Raw genomic sequence first — 26,226 nt, 5'->3', positions numbered from 1 at the left:
CGGTCAACAGATCTCCGTTTAGGTTCCTCACTTTCTCTCTCCAGGATAGTTTTCACCTCTTTCATATCAGTGACACACAGAGAACAGAAGGTTTCTACCACACACACTGTCTACATCTCACCTCCTGTGAGATCTGTGTTTGGTGAGCAGATAGATATTATCTACTAACAAGTGAGACAAATGTACACTACCAGTCAAAAGTTTGGGGTCACTTAGAAATGTCCTTATTTTTGAAAGAAAAGCGTTTTTTTCAGTGAAGATAACATTAAATGAATGATAAATCCAGTGTAGACATAGTTAATGTGGTAAATGACTATTGTAGCTGGAAACGGCTGATTTTTAATGGAATATCTCCATAGGGGTACAGAGGAACATTTCCAGCAACCATCACTCCTGTGTTCTAATGCTACATTGTGTTAGCTAATGCTGTTGAAAGGCTCATTGATGATTAGAAAACCCTTGTGCAGTTATGTTAGCACATGAATAAAAGTGTGAGATTTCATGGAAAACATGAAATTGTCTGGGTGACCCCAAACTTTGGAACAGTAGTGTACATATATAGTAAATAGTTTAGGATTCATAGAAAAAGCAGATCAGAACCGACCATCGACCACAAGCTCCACACATATTAAGTAATTCCTTCTCTTCTCCAAGCTCAAACACACAAATAAAATTAGCTTATCTCACACACAAAAACACTCCAAACTATGTTTTTGTTGAGTTATGTGAGTTAGAAATGATTCTGATGTTTACACGGTTGGTCCGTACAGAGAAAAGTGTACAATCAAGATTCTGTTAAAAAATCACTGTGTTGTGCTAATCTGTTCATTCTTTAAAGTAGGCATGCAACTAATTATTCATTTTTACTTTTGAATAATCTGTCAATTGATGTCAAAGTCTAAAAAAAAATAGATAAAAATCCACATTGCAAGTTCTCTGAGCCCCAAGTGACAACTAGAACCAATCTTGGCGTATCACAGATAAATGGATATTAGCATTTATGCGTAAATATTACAACTTTTAAATATCCTTGTGGTAGTTTACAATTGGTTGTTTTTCACAGACGGTGCGGAGTCAAGCGGTGTCTTCACAGTAAGTTAACTATTTGTGAAATCCAATACTGGAATGTTAATAAACAATGACGCCATCAATTTTCCCCTTTGTAACATTGTTTTCTGTGTCTGTACATGAAGAATAATGTCCAATATATCAATGTGAAAATGTTTTACTCCCTGAAAATCAGAACAAGCCCAAAACATTCAGTGTCATTCAAGCTTAAGTTTGCGTTTTCTTTAATTTTCATTCTATTTTATTCCTATTATCTTACTTGCTCTACATGTGTATATCTATTTATTTATATTTATTCCTATTTGTTTTATTTTATGTTATTTTATCTTCAGTTTCTTACGTCATTGTTGCACTGCCTGCTATACGTACCTTTTAGTTACCCCCTGGGTGACAAAGTTTTCTGAATCTGAATTTGAATTCAAATTGCTGACATCGATATGTTTAACGTAGGGATATAAATCACTGAAAAGCAGCAAATCGTCTCATTTTAGGGGGAAGTATTTGAGCTGTATATCGTTGTAAATTTTCATTTGGGAGCACAAAAGCTATTAGAACAAGTCAGTCTGGAGCCCTGAAATAATATAAAGAACTTTACCCAATGTATGAGAAACAAAATAGAAAAAAGCACACTTTAGCCCCTCTGTACGGGTTAATTTTCACAGCTGCATGGAGGAGGGAGATGTGGAAGGAGAAACAGATGAATGGATGGACAGGAAGTGAAGGAGATCCAGTCTCAGGTTACATATCAGTCAAACACTGAGCTTCAAAGACCACATTATACAACTCACATTACTCTGACAGTAAATTCACCCAGAGGAAATGAAGTAGGTCTGCTTTTCAAAGATAATTAAATCCTCCATACAATTTCACAGCTTATTGTTACCTCATAGGCTGTCTGGATTATTCTGATGAGTTCTATTATTTGCTTGCTGTTAAAAAGTAAAAACTCGGCAAAGTAGCTATGTAACATTTTATTTTAGCCCTCAGTTTCTGAGTGTTTCTTTAATTCCAGCCACATTTTACTCATGGTGGGCTCATTTTTCACTGCAATATGAAATCCTGCACCTCTATTACCCCTTTCCCACCAAGAAGAACCAGGTGCTAGTTCAGTGCTGGTGCTTAGTTGGTTCAAATCTCGCACCTCCTAAGAACCGGTTTGCTTTTCCATTGGCAAGGAGCCAAGCTAGAGCAACGTCACCATAAAACATCAGGAAAAACATCCCTCTAGCTTGCCCTGTATTTCAGATGAAGACCACAGTGCCAAGAAGCACTGGATCTCCTCCTCCAACCATTGCCACTTGCATTTGACGTCCATATTTTCATTTTTCTAAACACTAACACTAAACGCTACGACTACACGCTACAGCTGTTTTAAAAATGGCGGTTCTGCGTTTTCATCGTTGATCATTGGTCACTGTAGCCCCGCCCTCAAACCCCTGACGTACTCGGTTCATAGATCTGGCCCAGCAAAGAGTTGGTGCTTGCTAAGCGCCAGTTTTTTGGAACCTGGAGCCAGTGTTTAGGTGGTGGAAACACAAAGAACTGGTGCTAAGTAAGTGAGGCCCTGGCTCCGAAAAAAAACTACATAAAATGCACATAAAAACAAAAACAAAATCACAAAAAAAGAGATGAAACAGCAAGAAAAAGATACAAAACAACACATCCAAAAAACCACCTCATGTCTGTTTTCACACACAAGCATAAACAGGCTTTCCTATGTGGACACATAAATATGTAGAGGTTCCAGCAAAAAAAAAAAAAAAAAAAACACATGCGGGCAGCAAACCACATAAATAACAAGGTAAAAACCCAAAAGCCGAGTCTTGCTGCCAAACTTTTACTTTCGCTACCCTCACTTGTCTCCCTCTTTACCACTGTCACCTTTTATCTGCCTCCCTCCCCCCTTTTTTCATCAGACCAGGTGTGTAGAAAAAAAAAGAAGATCCACGTGACTGGATCTGTTCCAGATCAAAACTCCAGATGATAAATTATCTGCATTTTAAAGTGTGTTCATTCACATCCTCTCAACGGAAAGCACCGACAGCTCACAAGAGAGAGATTTAGTAAAGCTTGTGATTAGCGGTAATGGGTGATAAAAATGTTTTGAGCTTCCATCCATTATCTATACACCACTCAATCCTCATTAGGGTTGCAGGGGGGTTGGAGTCTATCCCAGCTGACTTGGGGAGAAGGCAGGGGACACCTGGACAGGTAACAGTCTATCACAGGACTACACATAGAGACAAACAATCACACTCACATTCACACCTACGGACAATTTAGAATCACCAATTAACCTCAGCATGTTGTGGACTGTGAGAGGAAGCCAGAGAGAATCCACACATGCACAGGGAGAACATGCAAACTCCATGCAGAAAGATCCCAGGAAGGCCGGGATGCAAACCTGGGATCTTCTAGCTGTAAGACGACAGAGCTAACCACCACTGTGCAGCCCTATGCTTTGAACTTCTTCAAGAAGAAAAAAGCCGTGGAGATTGTTTTCAACTTACAGATGAAAAAGAAAGGAAAAAAGAGGACGAGGCCCTCAGAAGCAGTTTGCCTCGGGAAGCACGTACGTTCTTACAATGTGGAGTATTGTAGCTGCTCTGACAGGGCTGCAGCTGGAGATTCTTGGAAGGGGGAGTGTGCGAGGAGGTGTGCAGTGTGTGCATATGTTTTGTAAACCAGACGTCCCCCAACCCCCCTGTTTCACCCCCAGCACTTCTGCTGGGAGGAATGTGTGGTCCGCCTCCTACGCCGGACGGCCCTGCCAACATTCCTGCCGAACACAAGAAGAAGAAAAGAAGAAGAAAGACGAGGAGGACGAAGGGACGGCGAGAGTGAAAATGTAGGACTAAAGATGTGGAGATGATAAAAAGGGTGACACCGTGTACAGGGATTTTTAGAAGAAGAGAGGGGGGCTTGAGAAAAAGAGAAGACCATTGTTTCCTAAATTGCCCCTAAGCCCCCATCATAACCCCCTTCAACCCCATAACCCCCGTATACACACACACACACACACACACACACACACACACACACACACACACACACACACACACACACACACACACACACACACACACACACACACACACACACACACACACACACACACCATGAAAGCCCGCAGGGGATTCCTGGAATACCATCCTTTTACCAGAGCAGATCCTGGCTTCTGGATAACAAAGCTGCAGACACACTCTGTCTAGATCTCCCAAACGCAGCGCTTTCAGCCGAATTCATGCCTGGTCCTGCCTCCCAGAAATATCAAGGAAATTCAGCAGGATAAACGGTTAGCGCGATGACACACGACTCCGCCATCAAAACACCGAGGCGTGACCTGCAGTCGACCTTTCCCACATCCAGCCACGAATTCAGCGGCTCGGTGTGAGGCAGACCTGCAGAGTGTGAGAAGGAATCCCAGACGGCAGAGCGTCCGCTACAGGCTGACCCATGCATGCTGACCCCTGCATGCTGACCCCTGCATGCTGACCCCTGCATGCTGACCCCTGCATGCTGACCCCTGCATGCTGACCCATGCATGCACCCTCCACAGCCGCCCATTCACACGCCTCACACTCTCACACCAGTTTGGACACACACTGGGGAACGAGGGGAGAATGGCTGCTGTTCATCGTGTCAATTAGGTACGAACGATGGCGATTTGACACGACGCAATTAGCAAATCACAAAAGGCTGCAGTTTAGGTGTTACGTTATGCAGCGTGTCAGTGACAGCAGAATTCTCCTTTAACCCTTTAGCCCTCTTTTGACATGCATTTTATGTGTTTTTAGTAGCAGTGGGACACGATTTAAAAAATGTATCTAACTAATTGGAGGCTTTGTGATTAATTCATTGCATTAATAGTGATATTTGACACAATAAGCAAAGTTTTTCAATTCAAGTAAGTTTTGGTTGACGACTGAATCAATGAATAGACATATACAGCAGGTCCTCGGTTTACGACGTCCTCGACCTACGGCGTTTTGTGGTTATGTCACTATCTCCCATAAATTTATTTAACCCTCCTGTTGTCTTCATTTACGGGCACCAAAAAATATCGTTTCCTTGTCTGAAAAAAATCCAAAAATTCTGCAAAAAAAAATCCCCCAATTTCTGAAAATTTGCAAAACCTTCAGGAAGAAAATTCCAATAATTCCTTTAAAGTTTCCCTGAAAAGTTTGATAAAAATAAAAAAAATCCCCCTAATTTGGCAAGAAAATTCTTGTTAATATTTTCAAAAAATGAGTAAAAATCTTCCAAAGAAATCCTAAAAATAATTAAAGTGATTACATATATATCAGTAAAACTTCTAATATTTTCTTGAAGAACGTTCACAAAAATTTTTTTGTGAATGTTCTTAAAAAAACTTTTTTTTACATTTCTTTTTTTTCCACCCAAAAATGAGGAAATGTGGAAATTTTCACTGTCTAAATATGTTTTTTTTCCACATTTTCAAATTTTAAAACGGGTCAATTTGACAACACATGGGCTAAAAAGTCTTGTTCCATCATTCCGATGTACGCCTTTTGCGACGTTTAAACAAATTTCATGTGGAAACTAGTTGGCAAGTGGAGCAGACAAATATGTCATCAAGCGGAACTATACGAGGACGACGGTTTTGTTTACATTTGATGGTTGTACATCACACTGGATCGTGCTAGGTGAGTGACATTGGTACTTATGTACATATGTGAGTTCCAACTTAAGGCGAAAATTGCCCTACGTCGCACCGTAGGAACGTAACTCGAGGACCCCCCTGTACGTGAATTTGAACAACAAAAATGTTTGTTTCATTTTTATTTATCTGCATTTTTCATCTGCCTACTGCATTCACAGATGACTGCAGTCAAAGTGCAATTACAGCGATTATATTCAACATTTAAGACTTTTTGTAAACTCAAGCACTTTCCATGTCTTGAAAAGTGGTCTATTATGGGATGGCTACACCGTTAGCTGGTACCAGGACCTTCGTAGCTAACGTTAGCTCTGGTGCTAACATCAACATGTTTTGCATTGAGGTGATAACATTGGCTTTAAGTAACGCAGTGATCCGAAAACTCTTTGTTGCACAATTTACACACAACCATGTTTTTATCCAAGCTGCCATCAGGAAGATTTTTAAAAGAAAACTTTCCGCCCAACAAGCTCTATGCGGTCTCATCTTCCTCACTGTTCACCAGACTTTCCAATTTGCCAAAAAGTCCCAGCCACAGTTTTTAGAAAATCACCTGATTTGTACCATTTATAATAGTAAATAAACTATAAATACAAAAGAATCATCTTCAACTACTCAAATGTGACTTTAGGTTTCATCGGGAAAAGTGACCAAATCTAAGCTAAATATTGGGATATTCATCATATCATTTTAAAATTTTGCCAGAATTGAACCATTTGCATTAACTGGATTCTGTAAAAAAAACAAAAAAGCTCTGCACTCATCAACACAACACCCAGCAGTCATTAGACAAATATTCTGGAAATTTTAAACTGAGAGCCCAAACTTTTGAACGGTAATGTAAGTAGTGAAATATCGACAGTAGGGTTGTCAAACACACGGTGTACAAACTGGTTAATTTCATCATTACCCTGTCTTTTTTTTTTTTGCACATAGTCCGGTATTTCAAACAGAGTGACACACACTAAACCCATATTAGTCAGCTCTCTAAGTAATCATCACAGTCACGTACAACACTGTTACACTGTTCTGCAATCCAACGCCAACGGGCAGATGAGGAACGAGCATTTTTGTGAAGATTTTTAACTGAAGTGGTGATGATTTTAAAGCACGGGTGTCAAACATACGGGGTCCAATCCGGCCCACAGAATGACTTTGCAAAGTGTAAATATTACAGAGACATTAACTGCAATTATTAAATACAAGTAACTGCTGTTTTAAATTTGTCCACTGTACTGCCACAACTTCTGTATTTTAGACACCACTGTTCAAAAGTTTGGGGTCACCCAGATAATTCCATGTTTTCCATGAAAACTCACACTTTTATCCATGTGCTAACATAATTCCACAAGAGTTTTCTAATCATCAGTGAGCCTTTCAACACCATTAGCTAACACAATGTAGCATTAGAACACAGGAGTGATGGTTGCTGGAAATGTTCCTCTGTACCCCTATGGAGATATTCCATTAAAAATCAGCTGTTTCCAGCTACAATAGTCATTTACCACATTAACAATGTCTAGACTGGATTTATGATTCATTTAATGTTATCTTCATTGAAAAAAACTGCTTTTCTTTCAAAAATAAGGACATTTCTGAGTGGCCCCAAACCTTTGAACAGTAGTGTACATGCTGAGGCAACATAGGACAGGTAAACTTGCTGATTCCTAGCTTCTATCAAAGTAATTCTCAGCATCTACGACCCTGCATTGACCTCTTTTGGACAGTTTTGCAGTTAGAGAGCAGCTGAGAGTTTACAGCTGTAATTCTGCAGCAATGATGTGAAGTCTGACTGTCAGAGACTGTTTACCTGGTGGCTTCCTGCTCCAGCCGGGAAACGCTGGGGACGTAGAACATGACTCCAAAGAAGAGCAGCGGCTCGTTGCCAAACTTGTCCAGCTGCTTCTTGAGGGGTTTCTCGAGTTCCACCCAGCGCTGGGCCGGAGCCTGGGTCTTCCCCTGGAACCACAGCCCAAAGTAGTGGGTCTGGAGACAGAGGAGAGACAGAGGAGAGCTCGGTCAGGTACGAGGGACGGAAAGACGGAAAAACGATGAGACAAAGAGGAAACAAAGACGAGTTGTAATCCAAATAAATGTACTCAGAAGAAACATGGAGGAGATGGTGGGTATGATAGTGGAGGGCAAAGTGTTTGAAATGGAAAATGAGCCAAGAAATACTTTGGGGATTATTAAGCACTTGAAACACAACAGGCACATATTTCTCCTTCAAATCTGATCAAATGTTTGACGTCAGCAGCGTAACTCTAATAAACATAAACGTTAAAGCAAGGCCTTTACAGTACGGTTAGTTATCTCACCAAATCAGAATGAAAACAAGTCCCTGGTCTGCTGTTTTATTTATGAACAGCTGAATAATAAAGGGAAAAAAACTGAGTTCAGAAAGAGCAAGCCAGGTCTTGGGGAAGAACATTTCTATTTTGTGGACTCAGAAACAGCAAGTTGTTTGGTTTTCTTTGCATTGAATGTTTCTGATATTCTAGGTGCAGCCCATAGACGACCTGAGGCACATGTCAGCATGTTGTGACCAGATCATTTTGCTTCACTTCACAAATCAAAACAAACACTAGACCTGCAGCCCACGCACAACATTGAAAGTTCCCTGTTGGATTTCCCCTGCAGTTTGTGAGCAACTTGGTAAATGCGGCTCCACGTCCATTTGCAATCTGTGCAAAAGCAGCGATTATTAATCTTTTATGAAACAGCATCTTCAAAGATACTCAGTTTACTGCCAAAATATTCAAATTTAAGAATTTTAAGAAGGTAAAAATCTTAAATTCTAACTTTTTTCTTTGAAATTACCCAAATCGATTATCAAAAATAGCAATACTAATTGATTAATCTTTGCATTTTTTTCAATTGAATTAAGATTTTAACACGTTTATCCAACTCTTTTTTTAACGTATTCATAAGATCCCTGTTTGATTTCCATGCAATTTGTGATAATTTGATAATTTCTTGATTCATTCATTAACTATTTTGTCTATTAAATGGTGAAAAGTGTTGATTAGCATCTTCAAATGCCTTGTTTGGTCCAAAATCCAAAAAATACTCAATTTATAGCCATAGAGGTTTAAAGAAAATCTGAAAATATTCAAATTTAAGAAGGTAAAAATCTGAAAACTTTATTTTTTTCTTTAAAATGACCCAAACCAATTATTTATTTATCAAAACAGTACTTGTAACTGTTTAATCTTTGCAGTTTTACCATTAAATCAAGATTTTAACACTTTTTTTTAACATTTCAAAAAGTTTTAGCCTCCAGATTACATTCAGCCAAGCATGTCATTTAAAGAAAAACAGACATTTTATTGCTTTCCGTATGTTTGTGAAGCACGTGTCACTCAGTGGTATCACACAGGTAGAAGAACACCTGTTTCTTCTGCGTGATTTGGCTCCTCTATAAAGAAAGTCGTAAAGCTGCAGCTGCAACACCTGAACACTCCTTCCTTACATGCAAACACAAACGCACTCGAGGCCTCGGATACTCACCAATAAAGACGAAAACAGCTAAATGAGGAGGACACACACACACACACACACGCTCCTGAGATGGTGTGTGTTCACGGGACACTGAAGCTGACGTGTCACACCACCGTATTTATAACATCACCGACACCTGGCAAATACCACAACACTCTGCGAGGATTTACCACACCGCCCCCCTCGCATTGTCAGCAGCTCCGGCAGGCGCTGACACACACATGAACACACACATTCATCAAGCTCCGTCTTCAGCCAAACACACAAAAGTTCTTCCTGTGATCTTGGAACAAACTGTCCTTTCACACGCAGACCCACGAACAAACAGTAAACAGCAGGCCAAGCAGCAGACAACTAGCTGGTGTTGAGCACTAAACCTACAGGCAGGTTTAAAAGGCATGTCATCTTTAAAAAACAGGGGAAAAATGCAAAAATTACGCTAGTTATCAGAGCCAGAAACTCTACAAACAGGTCTGATATTCAACTTCTCCTGTGATTTAGCGTTCTATCAGGAAATGTAAGCCTAAAACCGGGATATTTCATCAGATTTCACCTTTATTCTACATGTTTTGTTTAAAAATTTGCCAAAAATTAATCGTTTGTAGTAACCAGAATCTATGAAAAGCAAAAAATGCTGCACAACTCGACGCATCTGTAAACACATTAGTGACTGAACTGTGATCATCGGTCATGTGACAGAAATTCAAAAATTTTTCCACTGAATTCAACTGAACTGCAGGCTGTGCTCACACAAATCGATACAAGCTCACTGTGTAATGAAATTATAAATGTAAAATGTATAATATTGACAGCATGTAGAGTTACCATTTTATTTTTCCAGTATTGGTAACACCTGTAGACACTTGGGAAAATGTTATACATGTTGATTGTAATTTTTTTAAAATTTTTGAAAAATAAAGAAAATCCTTCGATTTTTTTTTTCATTTTTTATAATTTATGGTTTCATTACTGTGTGATATAGCACAGAAGATATTTTAAAGTTTCTCCTACTTCTAGCTATGTTTCTGTTGTTTCTATAGAGGTGCAGGACTTTATAGTGCAGGAAAAAATGAGTTTATGGTGAGTAAAAATGTAACAGAAGGAAAAAAACGCCCAGAAATGGACATTTTCTGCTATCCAGTGTGAGTCTAAAGATTCATTAAAGGCACAAAAAAACAGATAACGTTAAGAAAAATGGGCAACAGAAGAAGCAGACAGAGAGAATGGACAGGAGAGGTGACGTGGGACGAGGAGATGAGCTGAATCTCTTTCTTCTGCAGCGAAAAGAGGACAGCGGTGGCCACGCTTCGTTAGACACAAACAAGAACCCTGCAGGAGGGAAGCAGCAGAGGGCAGGGAGACGTGAACGGCATAAGGACGGACGCGTGGCCATCACACAGGAAAACACAGCGGAGAAACAACCGTCTCACAGTCCATCTAAGCAATAATTCATTAGCTGGTGACGTATACATGAGCCCAGATTCGAAACTGAAGAAAAGAATCACCAACAAGAAAAAAACATGGTCAAGGAGAAAGCTTCAGACAAGTGATTAACTGTCCATTAAACTAAGCCTTCCTCTTCTTCAAAAACAGTCCCAGTTTTCAGCAAAATGTACAATTTTTGTAACTATGAGGCTTTTAAAGCAAACAAACACGCAAAAAATCATATTTGGCAGTAATACAGTATAAAACCCTTCAAATCAAATTAATTCAGCTAAAAAAAAGACAGAAAATTAAATTCCCTCCTTGAATCGTCTGTAATTCAGAGATCCAGTGTTCATGCATTTATTTTTTCATTTAATAATAACTGATTTAGTCTAAAATGCCATTCAGAAGTCTTCAGGGCCCAATGTGACCCTCAGAATAATTCTCAGGTCAGATTATCAGCTCAAAACCAAAAAATGAACCTGAGAAATGCAGCAAAGTATCACATCCGATGAAGTAAAATGAGATTAAGTTTGGCTGTTTGCTTGATGAATGAATTAAACTAGGCTGCATAATGGCTTGATGGTTAGCACCATTGCTTTGCAGTTAGAAGGTCCCCAGTTTGTGTCCCAGCCTTCCTGGAGTCATTCTGCATCCCACAGTCCAAAAACACCCATCCATCCATCGTCTATACACCGTTTAATCCTCATTAGGGGTGCGGGGGTCCGGAGCCTCACCCAGCTGACTCAAGGCAAAGGCGTCGGACACCCTTGACAGGTCATCAGTCTATCACGTTTTAGGACTGTGGGAGGAAGCCGGAGAACCCTGAGAAAAGCCACACATGCACAGGGAGAACATGGAAACTCCATGCAGAAAGATTCCAGAAAGGCAGGGACACGAACCAGGGATCTTCTGGGTGCAAGGCGACAGTGCTAACCACCAAACCACCGTGCAGCCCCAGTCCAAAAACATGCTGAGGTTAATTGGTAACTCTAAATTATCTGTAGGTGTGAATGTGAGTGTGATTCTTTGTTTCTAAATGTAGTCCTGTGATAGACTGGTGACCTGTCCAGGTGTCCCTTGTCTTCAACCTAAGTCAGCTGGGATAGACTCCAGCCCCCCGCAACCCTAATGAGGTTTAAATGGTGTATAGATGATGGACAGATGGTTGAATTAAACTATTCAAAATGGCTGCTCAGAAGTCTCTCTAAATCAGGGGTGTCTAACTCATTTTAGTTCAGGGGCCACATTCAGCCCAGTCGGATCTCAAGTGGACCAGGTCAGTAAAACTCCAAATGTTTCCCCTTTGTTTTAGTGCAAAAAAGAACAACTCTGGAAATGATCACATTGAATGAATTATCTTTTTACAAAACATTATGAACAACCTGAAGTTTCTTATGAAAAATAAGTGCAATTTCAACAACATTATACCTCAATGTATCATTTACACATTAAATCTTACAGATCACAGAGTGTCTACAAAAGAACAAAACATTTAGTCTCAGGTATCTGGAACTGAATGATGTAGTATTTTACTTTATCATCAAAACAACTTGTCAAGATGTAGAACTTATTGTAAATATACAGGTTTACAAATTTCCAATTTGCAGTTAATGTCATCCCCATAATTTTCCAACAGGCCGCATTGGACCCTCTGGCGGGCTGCTTTTGGCCCGCGGGCCATATGTTTGACACCCCTGCTCTAAATGTCTGTGAGCTATAATTTGGAAAAAACAGTGCTGTCATTATTGATAGAAAGGCTAATGATGCTCCACTGGATGCTGCTTAAAGGGTTCTTGCAGGTTTAAAAACTTCAGAAAACATCCCCTGACTTAATAAGAGCCTCACCTCTCGTAGCTCCAGCCTCTGGGCCACCGCCTCCAGACACTCCTGCCCCGTGCTCTCCACCGACAGGGTGCATTCGATCGCATTGTTGTCCAGCAGGCGGATGCGCGTCACAAAGTAGTTCTTGCTCAGGACGTTGTAGCGCCGCGTGCGCCGCAGCTTCAGCCGGAAGGGCATGGCGGGCCGGCGGCGAGGGTCGAGGCGGGGTCACGGCCTAGTCAAAAGGTCAAACGTCACTGGGGAGCTGGAGAGAGAGCGAGGGGTGGGCCGGCTCTACGACCTGGCTGCTGCCCTCCTCACTCTCACACGACGCCAGCCACACCGCCGGGTGGAGAGATGCACCCTGGCAAGGCGCTGGCCCATTCCCAAAGGTGTCCAGAGAGGAGGGAGAGGAGGACGACGACGAGGAGGAAGGGCTGCTGCGAACAGAGACGTTGAGAATTAGCCGATAAGATTTCAGAAACTACACGCTGCTCTAATCGCTAACTTTCCCCCATTACGCCCTCCCACGCCACATTTCTCGGCGGTATCACCCTCCCATAAACGAGCAGAAACAGAAAACAGGCTGAACCAGCAGCGATAACAGCAGCAGGAGTGTCAGCCGACAGTTTTATCCTAAAGTCGGGGCAGCTGCTCTCTCTCCGGCCCTGAGAGGCCCAGCGGCAGGCAGAGGCCGAGATGTTAGCGCTGTATGGATGGATGGACTTCAAACAGCCGAGCACAGGCATCCATCTGAACCGGGCAGCTGGCTTTGAGGAGCTAATGGAGCTTCTAAGTCTCATATCTGCCTGTGTGGGAGGCCTTTTCCTTTGCTTTTTATCTCCCCCCTCCCTCCCTGCCAGACATGGTAGCATACAGGGTAGAAGATCACACATGTGGTGGTGGCACATGTGCTTCTATATGTTGGCTGCTGCCACCAAACACAAAACTACGACTCATGTTGTCAACAAGGAGTTCATAAAGCTGAGACATAAACACACAAACAACCATATTGTGGTTTTAAGGTTGAAATGGGTCTTTGAACGCATCTCTGGGTCAGGTTCCAATTCTGTAATGAGGAAAGACCTTTGATATTTATACACTACCGTTCAAAATTTGGGGTCACCCAGATAATTTCATGTTTTCCATGAAAACTCACACTTTTATTCATGTGCTAACATAATTGGACAAAGGTTTTCTAATCATCAATTAGCCTTTCAGCACCATTAGCTAACACAATGTAGCATTAGAACACAGGAGTGATGGTTGCTGGAAATGTTCCTCTGTACCTCTATGGAGATATTCCATTAAAAATCAGCTGTTTCCAGCTAGAATAGTTATTTACCACATAACAATGTCTACACTGCATTTATCATTCATTTAATGTTATCTTCATTGAAATAAATGCTTTTCTTTCATAAATAAGGATATTTCTAAGTGACCCGAAACTGCTGAACAGTAGTGCACATTTTTAATTTCCATACTTGTTTCCTATCTGCCCTGCAGTTCAGGCAAAAAGTCGGAAAATTTTTGCCACATAATCGTTTGTTGCAGCTGAGTCAGTCAGACCTTTACAGCTGTGCCAAGGAACACAGATTTCTTTATATTTTTGCAGAATCTTCTGAGAGCAAATGCTTAACATTTGGCAATTTTTAAAAACAAATCATGATGAATAAAGAGATTTTGATAAAACATCCTGATTTCCTGATAGAATGACATATCACAGGACTGGGTAGAAAGTAGAAAATCTGTGTCTTTGTTTTTGAAAAATGGTGTAATTTTAGTGATTAATAAGAGAAACACGCTTTTCAAAATGCTGGTTAGTTTTGAAGTACAGAGATTTATAATTAATTTTCTTTTTAAATGAAATCTTGATCTCCTGCAGCGACTGTATGTCACAGGTGATTAGTTCAAGGACTCTTGGAAAGCTGAAAACCTGATGGTGTCATGTTGGCAATTTTGTAACACCAGCATACCTTTCAAGCAGGTTTTCTGTTCCAGACGGTTAAAGCCTATTTTTTTAGTTATGCCTTTTAGTTATATATAAATAAGGAATGCTACAGGTGAGAATATAATTTACATGTGTACTCGTGTGTACATATATGTGCTCAAATAACTACAGTATATACAGGTAACATTTTTTTTTTTTGTATTAGTAACACCTTGGAAAAATGTTGCACATGCTGATTCCAGTTTTTTTTAATTTTTCCAAAACAAATAGTCAAAGAAATTAGACTGTGTTTCATATTTTTGGGAACGATTCATGGCGTTATAACTGCACAGAGGACATGTTTGAGATCCCTCTACTTCTAGTCATGGTTGGGCTGTTTCCACAGAGGTGCAGGATTTTATCCATCCATCTATACACCACTTAATCCTGATTAGGGTCACAGGGGAGTGGGAGTCTATCCCAGCTGATGTAGGGTGAAGGCAGGAGACACCTGGACAGGTCACCAGTTTATCACAGGGCTACATATAGAGACAAACAATCACACTCACATTCACACCTACGGACAATCCAGAATAATCAGTTAACCTCAGCATGTTTCTGGACTGTAGGAGGAAGCTGGAGAACCTGGAGAAAACCCACACATGTGCAGGGAGAACGTGGAAACTCCATGCTGAAAGATCCTGGGAAGGTCGGGATGCAAACTGGGGATCTTCTAGCTGCAAGGCAACAGTGCTAACCGCCAATCCACTGTGCAGGATTTTATGTTGCGGTAAAATTGAGCCCACAGTGAGCAAAGATGCGACAGTCAGAAACTGCTTGGAGTTTAAAGGGTTAACCAGTTACAAAGGGATTTTAAATAAAGCAGGTAGTGTCAGTGGGGATAAATTCAAATAGCTAAAAGCAGTGTCACCTTTAGGGTGTTGTCTCATTAGACAGGAACTAGATCCCAAAACCAAAAAAAAGAGGCAAAGAGCACAAACTTAAATAAATAGATAAGAAAAGTTAAAGTGCAAACTGAGAGACAAAACAAAAAATGCTCCATAAAGGTACGATTATCAGAGAAAGCACCCCAGCAGGAGAGCTAAAAGGCCAAACTACGACAGGATAATGCTCCAGTGATCAGCAGAGGAGAAAAAAAAGAAAGAAAGGGGAGTAACAACGGAGTGGATGTGTTGCTTCTTGTCCTGGGCTCTGGCAGTGTGCTGCTGATAGTCAGCTTGGACCCCGGCCCAGATTCCTCTCTACCCTGACTGGAAAAACAGAGCACACCTGACACAAGTATGCACCACAAGGAAGGAAAGCGTACGAGAGACGAGGAAAAAGACCGAGGGGAGGGCTGAATGAAAGACAGCCAGAGGCTTGTTTGCTACTCTTTGAATCATGCTTGTCTTTAGTAACAGCCGTGTCCCTCTGGGAGACACATGGCTCATCCCAGAAATGGAGGACATTTGGGCTTCAAATGTTTTAAGAATAAATCTTCTCTTTTACAGTTTTCTGCTCCATATCCATCAATAATAGGTAATAAACTATCAAAGGCTTGATTGTCTCAGCTTCCACATCAATGGTAGCATTTTTATTCCATGTTTTCTGTGTTGTTTGCTAACCCTACTCTAATCACAGTAACAGGGTTGCTAATCCATGCTAATGTGATCTTTTTCTCAGCAGTAGAAGCTAGATATTTAGCTGCTGTTACTGCTGACCAAGAGGACAAACTGACTGATGGAAAACAGTCAAAAGAATTAGTCTGATCCTGATAATATGAGGTAGAGGGAGACATTCAATCAAGGCTGACAATGTGATGAAAACATGAAAAATAGAAGAGAGGACATAGCTTTGCTCTACACATTCTTTAGGAAAACTGTTGGATGATGTTGATGACAAAAACAAGACACAAAATGAGAAATATGAGAAAAACAAGACACAAATGACAAAAACAAGACACAAGACTAAAACGAGACACAAAATGACAAAAACAAGACGCAACAGAAATGAGACAGAAATTGACAAATATAAGACATAAAACGAGAAAAACGAGATACAAAACGAGAAACGAAACGACAAAAATGAGACACAAAATGACAAAAACGAGACACAGAACAAGAAAAATGAGACACAGAACAAGAAAAATGAGACACAAAACAGAAATTGACAAAAACAAGACATGAAAAGACAAAAATGAGACAGAAATTAACAAAAACAAGACACGAAATGAGAAAATGAGACACAAAAGACATAAACAAGACACAAAACGACAAAAACAAGACAAACAAAAAAAATGAAACACAAAACAACAAAAATGAGACACAAAACGAGAAACAAAATGAAAAAACAAGACACAAAATGAGAAAAACAAGACACAAAACGACAGAAAAAGACAAAAACGAGACACAAATCAACAAAAACTTCATCAACAAGGTTGTTGTGGGACACACGTTCCATACATAATTATTTAAAATATTAAGTTGATTAAAAAATGGATTATTTGAAATTTGATGGGTTTGACGTAAAATGTCCTCCAATTCTGGAATGACCTATATGCTTGTGTGGTAATGTGGCTTCAGCAGGACAAAAAAAGGCCTTCTGGGCTGTTTGTTTGCAGCTTTTTGCCCTTTACCATATCAGTTGGGGCGGGGATAAAGAAAGAAAGCAAGCAAGAAAGAAAAAAAGCACAACAAAAGATGGCTTTTGTGTATATTTAGACAAAGCTCCCCACTCTGAAAAAGAAAAACAAGCCTCTTCCCGCAGTTTTCCCTCTCGTTTTCTCCGCACCACAAAATTACAACGTGCAAATTCATAAACGTATACGCTGTTTTTGCACGCTGGAAATAAACACAACGGTCGGGAGAAGAGAATGTCACTGCAGTACTGTACCGGCATTTAAGCAGTGTGTGTGTGTGTGTGTGTGTGTGTGTGTGTGTGTGTGTGTGTGTGTGTATGTGTGTGTTTGGCATCAAGGAGTGGGTCTGATCCCAAACTATTGTCTGTCTGTCTGTCTGTCTGTCTGTCTGTCTGTCTGTCTGTCTGTCTGTCTGTCTGTCTGTCTGTCTTTACTCAACCACACACTCCCAAACCAGGCCACTGATTACTAGTTTAGAGTTGCACTAACGGCTGTCTGGTTCTGGCTAACCTCTGGAGAACCTGGTGGGTGTGTGTGTGATCTCCTGTATGTGTTTGCGGTGCACCCTGTTCATGCATGTCTATGTTTGTACGCTACACAGTGAAAGTATGCGTCTCTATTTGCGTCTTTGTGTGTTTGTCTGTGTACTTGTTGACAGCGATCTCGCAGGCTTGTGTGCTTCTTGGGAACATTTTAAAAGGGGGGAATTTTTCTTTTTCTTTTTTTACCGTCAACCATGTGATGTCAGTTCCCTTAAAGCCGGAGACGGAGGGGAGGGTCGAAGGGGGGCTGCAGGGGTCACGGCGGTCGCGTTTCCCAAAGAGAAGCTGATTTATTCTCTCCTTGTAGCCTCGATTGTTCATGTGTGTTGGCATGAGCGCCCAATAAAAAACACGACTAAGATGATGCCACATTACAGCGAGCAGATGGACTCAGGAAGGAGGAAGGAATGTGAAAATTGTAAAAGGTCTATTTTTCAAAAATTTTGAAGCCCAAATGTCCTCCAGTTCTGGAATGACCCATATAGTTGTTTGCAGAACTGTGGCAGATGCATTTTTACAGATTTATTAACAAGAAAAGCACTCAGGGATCGCAGTACTCTGCCAAGGCTGCTCAGTGGTATCATTTCCGACAGATGAAATCTTGAAAAATTTATGACAGAAATCACGGCAGCATAGAATGTGGCCATTTAATTTAGGCATGTGTTCTGCATGTGTACATTATGTACGGATACCAAATCGCATGACCTAAATATGTAGCAGGTGGTGGGAATTGATGGGACTCAGAAACACCCCCACAATTTAATCAGTTGTTCCTTGAATCATTTCCAACGGATAAGTCCCCATAAGTCCTGGTGGCTTTGTAGTAGGATCACAATCATGTGATCGTGACTGTTCACTTGTTGTCATAGTTACAGTGACACTGTGCCGCTATCTTGCAATGATACAGAAATCTTTAACAAATCCGTGGATCCAGAATATAACCCGAATCACTGCCAAGATCTAATCACCTGGTCCTTGTGTCATTTCTGACCTTCCCTGAAAATTTCATTCAAATCCGCTGGTCTGATTTTGAGTAATGTTGCTAACAGACAGACAGACAGACAGACAGACAGACAGACAGACAAACATATACCGATCGTCACATAACTCCACCGTTCCTTGGCAGAGCAGTAAAGGTTGATGCAGTAGTGACCTGATCAGTTCAGAACAAAGATGAAACTAACAGAAATCACACCTCATGAACTTAACTACGTGCATCCTGATACCAGAGCTGTGTGCTCCGTCAGCCTGACATCAGATCAGTGTTCATCAAGTATCTTTTGTGTTACGAAATGTCAACGTGACAAATTGAAACAAAGGCGGCTGATTGATGACGTTCGACGTGTTGTAATTCATGCAGTTAGTGATCTGAAACGGCTTTCCGACACTTAGAGACGTCAGTCAAAGTAACTGAGAACAGGCCGACTGATCACAGCTGAGAAACCGCAAAGCAGGTCTGTCAAACTCTGGATTTCTGCACGTGTCGGAAGCGCTGTGTGCAGGTTTGTAATGAGACTGATAGACGGTCTTTAACGAACTAAAACACAAGAGCAGCACAAGGCCGGAGCAATAAAATGACTGTGATAGACGTCGTATCAACAGCAATTAGAAAACTGATAGTTTCCAACAACTGTCTGGAACAGATTTGCAAAAAGAGGAAGTGTAACTTAAAAGGAACGGAGATCTTCATAAAACCAAGATTTAGGATGAAATTAATTTAATTTCTGTCTAGATTTATGGAACAATCTAGAGAAAGAATCAAAAGAATCTAAATCACACAAGATTTAAAAATGTAATTAAAACCAGCATATTACTAAAATACAAAGAAATGAATTAAGAGTATCATAGTGTTTGTTATGAGGGAAAACTGATATGAGTGAGAGTGGCTACAGTCATTTTGCTTGTTTGTTTTTAATGCTCATTGTAAACTGATTGAGATAAAGGGGCAGATTACATAAGTTTATTCTTTTGCTTTTGTATTTCTATGTCCCTCCAGCTTTGAGTGCAAGACTCTCTTTTGAGCAATATTGCTCCAATAATGATGCATTATTATCTCTTTGTGCTCCCTATGCAGGTCACTTTATATTTTACGATCTCATTTTACTTACAGAGTGGCAATAAAACAGTCTCGTAGAACCAAGAAGTCTGCTTTTGTCTGCCCCTGTCTAAAACAAGGGCAAAATTCATAAAGACTTCCTCAGATGTGGGATCTCTTCCACGCTGTCGTTGTAAACTGTGCTAAGCCTGACAGGTGTACAACATCAACTAACGCAGCCGGGGTTTAGCAAACAGCCCGTTAATGCTACGTGTTAACAGCTGACAAAAGAAGGATAAAAAATGAGCTACAAAAACATTGTTGACACAGGTTTCCCCTTCAGGGTGCTTTGCTCTACACTCAGTCAGGTGGAGAATCTGCAAACACATGCCACCCAAGAATGAGATGTTTTTTAATAATAAACACCACAAAAAATGACCAACAACACGTAAAATGTTCTGTTTAATATAATCAGGCAGTGACTACTTCATGCTTTTGGGTCCTTCCAGAATTGGAGGACATTTTATGTCTCACCCATCAAATTTCAAATAATCCATGTACAAAATACTAAAACATGTAGTTATTGTGTAAATTTACTTGTCCTGAGACCAAATCTAAAAAACTAGGAGAAAAGTATGTTTGAAAATATTTCTAAAATACCAAATAAGTCTGGAGTTCCCCCTAAAATGCCATTTTTCTCTTGTCCCACCCCTCTGATGACCAAATGGAATCTCAAATAAAACAGTTAAAATTAAATTTAAATCTCCTTTTATTGATATTGTTTTTTTCATTGATGTTTCTTGTAATTGTGGGAACATTTTTTTAATCACAGAATTTTTAAAGTAATAATTATAATGCATGGAACGTGTCCCACAACAACCCTGTTGATGACGTTTTTCTCATTTTGTGTCTTGTTTTTGTCATTTTGTATCTCATTTTTATCATTTCGTGTCTTGTTTTTGTCGTTTTGTCTCATTTTTGTCATTTTGTGTCTCGTTTTTGTTGTTTTGTGACTCGTTTTTGCCGTTTTGTGTCTCCTTTTTGTCATTTTGTGTCTCATTTTTCTTGTTTTGTGTCTCTTTCTTGTTTTGCATCACATTTTTGTCGTTTTGTGTTCCATTTCTTGGCTATGTAGCATGTTTTTGATTTACCCTGTGGACAGATTTCAGAGATTCTTCCAATATTTTGATAATTTGGTTAATCTGTATAGATTTGTGCTAGTTCTGACACCTCCAGGTTGGGCAGTTGGGCCAGAAGGTCATATGTTGATGTTTTCGGTTAGAATCTCAATTCATGATCTGAATCACAATTCTACCTACTGATTTAGTTGAACTCATGCAGTCACATCCTGAGCTTTGTAAATGATGTTAATTTGGCCTATAATCTGCTTTTCACAAGAGTTATACAGGTCATGTCATCCAGGATGCCATGTGTAGGTATTTTGTTTGGAAGGTCATGTCAGCTGTGACCTAACCTACCATTTTGTGTCTTGTTTTTTCATTTTCTGTCTCATTTTTGTCATTTTGTGTCTTGTTTTTTGTCCTTTTGTGTCTTGTTTTTTCATTTTGTGTCTCGTTTTTGTCATTTTGTATCTTGTTTTTATTGTTATGTGTCACGTTTTTGTCACTTTGTTTTGTTTCTGTCGTTTTGTATCTTGTTTGTCATTTTGCATCTTGTTTCTGTCGTCAACATCATCAAACAGTTTTCCTAAAGAATGTGTAGAGCAAAGCTATGTCCTCTCTTCTATTTTTCATATTTTCATCACATTGTCAGCCTTGATTGAATGTCTCACTCTACCTCATATTATCAGGATCAGACTAATTCTTTGGACTGTTTTCCATCAGTCAGTTTGTCCTCTTGGTCAGCAGTAACAGCAGCTAAATATCTAGCTTCTACTGCTGAGAAAAAGATCACATTAGCATGGATTAGCAACCCTGTTACCGTGATTAGAGTAGGGTTAGCAAACAACACAGAAAACATGGAATAAAAATGCTACCATTGATGTACAAGCTGAACCAATCAAGGCCTTTGATAGTTTATTACCTATTATTGATTAATATGTAGCAGAAAGCTGTAAAAGAGAAGGTTTATTTTAAAAACTTTTGAAGCCCAAATGTCCTCCAATTCTGGAATGACCTGTTTACATAACTCATACAAAGACCAGCTGTAAACACGACTTTTGCCGAGCATCTGCTGAGGAGCCGGGCTGCTCCGCTGTGGTTCAGCTCCTGCATCGCTTTGCTCCATTCACATCCACACAATAGCAGGAACAAAACAGCACTTTGTCACCTACTGCTAAGACCATTAGACGCAGGCCGCTGGGAGCCGAGGAAGCAAGTGTAGCGTGCGTAACTCAATCAATCTGATCTCTGTTGCCCGTCTCTGTCTGAAATACCAACGCCGCCAACCACCCCCCACCAGCTCCCCTCCGGTTACACATGAGCGCTGTAGCAAAACAAACGGGTTAAGTGCTTCACAGCTCGTAACTGCGCTTCCTCCAGCGTTCTCTTTTTACAGTTTGGTCTACGAACCTAAACCAGGCCCGGATCAAGTAGTGGGGAGTGCGAATAGGGCAACATTTAGAGGCACATATTCTGGCCCTGTCAGTTACTGTGCAGATTATTTCCTCAGTTTATCCAAGAAAATAATCAAAAACATAACCAGAATTTCCAGAAACTAAAGTGCTAATTATTGTGATTTACACCACCGTTCAAAAGGCAATTCCATGTTTTCCATGAAAACTCCCACTTTTATCCATGTGCTAACATAACTGCACAAGGGTTTTCTAATCATCAATGAGCCTTTCAACACCATTAGCTAACACAATGTAGCATTAGAACACAGGAGTGATGGTTGCTGGAAATGTTCCTCTGTACCCCTATGGAGATATTCCATTAAAAATCAGCTGTTTCCACCTAGAATAGTCATTTACCACATTAACAATGTCTACACTGGATTTATCATTCATTTAATGTTATCTTCATTGAAAAAAAACTACTTTTCTTTCAAAAATAAGGACATTTCTAAGTGACCCCAAACTTTTGAATGGTAGTGTACTTGTTTTAACATGATTCACATCTTTGACTTTATAAAAACATACTAGAAGTACCCGTATGTAAAAATCCTGCATTGTAAATATTACTCATGACAAAAATGTACTTAAAAGCACGAAATACAGAAAAATATCTCCTGTGACTGTTAGATTATTGCATATTATAACAAGATTTTAAGTCTTGATTAAATGTAAAAGCAGGACTCTTATGTTGTTTTTAGTTGAGCTGTTTTTTTAACTACTAATCTTAATCATTATGGAATAACCTCTTGATTACTTTCTATTTTTAGGGTCCGAGCCCCAAAAGTGTGTAGGACCTTCATGAGACCCATGGGTTTCTTTTTATTTTTTGTTTTTTGAATTGCAACTTTAAAGGCCTAAAAATATTTGGAAACAAGTGAAAATTTGTACACACAAAACTTCACAGCGAAAAAAATTTAAATTTTATGGAACTTGCATAGGTCATAGTGTCATAATGGCTAAATAACGCAACCTTGAAAATTTCAAACAGGCTCCATGACCTGTACATGTCACCTACAGCTATGAAATTTGGTAGACATAAGTAACTTGTCATGACGCACAAAAATGTAACTTACACCGATACCTGAAACACAACAGGAAGTCGGTCATTTTGAATTATGTGACATATTTCAGATGATTTTGGACCAATTTTTGTACATTTTCAAAAGCTAGAAACTCAAACAGGGTAATCCCAACAGAGCTCAAATTTGGCCACGATGTACAGCAGGCATGGGTGATTAAAAGTTATCAAAATGCTCGCAAAAGTCTGAGGGCGTGGAAATGGTGGCTGGTGGAATTTCACCATGAAACAGGAAGTGCTGTCTAGCTAGCCCGTACATGTTCCAATCTGCCTCAAACTTTACATGTGTGATTAGAGTCCGGCCCTGATAACATACATAGACTGATATACATTCATAGTTATAGTGCTGCCTGGTGGACAGTTTTGATAGGTCACCATCAAAGAGGCCATATCCCGAAATTCACTCTCAGTCGCAGCGCCACCTGGTGGACATGTTTGGATTCGCTGACCAGTCAGGATGCAAGGACCGCACCAACGCTGCTTACAGCTTTAATTTAATTGATTGTTTGGCGTGGAAAAATTCTAAAAAAATAGTGCCACAAGTCCTCTAAACAATGATCAAAATAGCCAGCTGTACTTGAATGAACTGTTACGTAGTTTAACTAGCAACTAAACATCAGATTTGAAGCATTCTTCATATGGTTTATGTGCAAAAATCTTATCATGTTAAGTAACTAAAGCTGTCAGATTAATATTTTGGAGTAAAACAGACAATGTTTATGTCTGATTGGTAGTGGAATAAACACAGAAAATGGTATGAAAAGGACCTCCAGTTTGAGTCAATGTACCGCAATCAGATTGAAGACAAACTGAGAAACGCTTCCACTCTACCAAGAACGAGTATAAACCACATTCTCATGCACTAAGGACTGGTATTTTACCACACATCTAATCATCAGGCACACACACACACACACACACACACACACACACACACACACACACACACACACACACACACACACTGTCACTGTAACCCTCTGAACCCCAAAATTCACAGTTTTAAAGCCATGCTGTTTTTTAATTGCCAAATTTCTACCATTTATCATAGCCAGAAACTGTAAAAACAGACAGAATTGTTGGATTTTCAAATGTCCAATGGCCCTCGAACTACTCGTCTGTGATGGGGTGTTTTGTCAGGAAAAAAAATTAGCAAATCTCAGCTTAAAATTGTCATATTTCATCAAAATCGCTTTATCCAATATATCTTGTCACAAAAATGTGCCAAAAGTTAACCATTTGCTTTAACCTGATTCTGTAAAAAAACAAACAAACCAAAAAAACACCTAAACATTCACCGCTCCTTGGAGCAAACAGGAAGTTAGTGTTAGTGACTCAACTCTTATCAACAGTCACATGATAAAAATTCAGGGACTTTTCAGTTGAACTGCAGGATGTGTTCACACAGAGTTCAGACAAGTACAGGAAAAAAATCTAAGTAGCAAAATATCTACATTATCTAGAGTCATCATATCACTTTTTCTGGTTTCGTCAACACCAGTGGACACTTGGAAAAATGTTGTGCATGCTGATGAAAAAATGAAGAATAAATAATCAAAGAACTTTTAGGAATTTTTCTCTTTCCATACAGGTGCAGTAAAATTGATCCCACAGTGAGGAAACATACAGTATAAACACACAGAAACTGCTTAAAGTTCAGAGGGTTGCTCTGTACAATACTTGAATTTCTTCTGTATATAATGCCACTTCTGGACACAGAAGCTAAACACATACTGCTCTCCAATTAGCTGCTCCTTATTTTGACAGCATCTCTTCATGTTTTTTAGAAGTAAGCTATTCTATTATTGTTTAACGGCTGCTTCACAAGAAGAAATCACCATAGTATCGTTGTATGAACGAATCTCTAATGTAATTGTAAAAGGCTAAGAGAAAAACAAGTCAACTAATGTTAGCATATGTGAGGTGAAAGTGACGAATTCCTTCATTACTTTTTTTTTTTTTTTTTTTTTTTTAAATGAGCTTGACGACTCGCTGTATCTGCCATCTGTTACTCCAAACAAAAGAATTTGAAAATACTGTTACAGCCAGATTTGGTCTGATATTCCCAACATCTTCTTAGGACTGTGATCCCTTTGTGCCCCACCAGCTCACCAGAGAGTTCAGCAGTGAGATGTTTGTGGGGAAACACAGAAACACATTCAGCTGAATATATCTGGGCGACTGTAGCTCCTGAAAGCTGACCCTGGATCAGACATTATCCTCTTAATGTACAGAGACACAACACTAGTCTGACTGAACATGGTGGCATATAAAACACAGACACATATACACACACACACACAGTGATTATTCTCACATTGTACACTAGCGTTCAAAAGTTTGGGGTCACTTAGAAATGTCCTCATTTTTGAAAGAAAAGCAGTTTTTTCAACGAAGATAACATTAAATCAATCAGAAATACAGACTACACATTGTTAATGTGCTAAATGCCTAGCTAATGGTGTTGAAAGGCTAACTGATGATTAGAAAACCCTTGTGCAGTTATGTTAGCACATGAATAAAAGTGGGAGTTTTCATGGAAAACATGAAATTGTCTGGATGACCCCAAACTTTTTAACAGTAGTGTATGTAAGGAACAGGACACCACAACTCTCTTTGTCATCTGACACTCCAGCCATGTGTGTTCTCTGCAACTTTGCACTTTTATTCTTTTAAAAAGAAAAAAAACTACTTCTTAAAGGTCCGAACGTACACGCCACAACATCCGCAGTAGATATTTGTGCGGCATACAGGCACAGACACATTCCTCCTGCAAACACAGGCGTATATTGTGAGCTGCACACAAACACCAGCAGCTGCAAACAGATGGTGGAGCCAGGCGACCAGACAGTGTTCCTAACAAGCGCATCTGCTTTCTCACTTTCCAGCTCTTCCCCCCTCCCTTGATTTCTTTCCTCCCTCTCTCTCT

The 26,226-nt window shown here is 39.9% G+C and overlaps 1 protein-coding gene across 2 annotated transcripts in view; it reads right to left on the bottom strand.

Annotated features, from left to right (window-relative positions):
- LOC111584659 (protein tyrosine phosphatase non-receptor type 14) overlaps positions 1-26,226 on the bottom strand; it is a 70,156-nt gene that overhangs the window by 35,993 nt on the left and 7,937 nt on the right. The window contains exons 2-3 of one of the 2 annotated variants that reach the window (XM_055015773.1): positions 12,524-12,939; positions 7,560-7,735 (exon numbers count right to left, since the gene is read on the bottom strand). In XM_055015773.1, the coding sequence (XP_054871748.1) occupies positions 7,560-7,735; positions 12,524-12,697 (350 nt within the window). In that variant the 5' untranslated portion in view covers positions 12,698-12,939. The remainder of the gene's footprint in view (positions 1-7,559; positions 7,736-12,523; positions 12,940-26,226) is intronic. The other variant, XM_055015774.1, reaches the window with a different exon arrangement.

The sequence above is a fragment of the Amphiprion ocellaris genome, chromosome 12, assembly GCF_022539595.1.
Source record: "Amphiprion ocellaris isolate individual 3 ecotype Okinawa chromosome 12, ASM2253959v1, whole genome shotgun sequence".
Classification (NCBI taxonomy): domain Eukaryota; kingdom Metazoa; phylum Chordata; class Actinopteri; family Pomacentridae; genus Amphiprion; species Amphiprion ocellaris.
The sequence above is the reverse complement of the archived record's forward strand: the minus strand, read 5'-3'. Positions and strand labels throughout refer to the sequence as shown.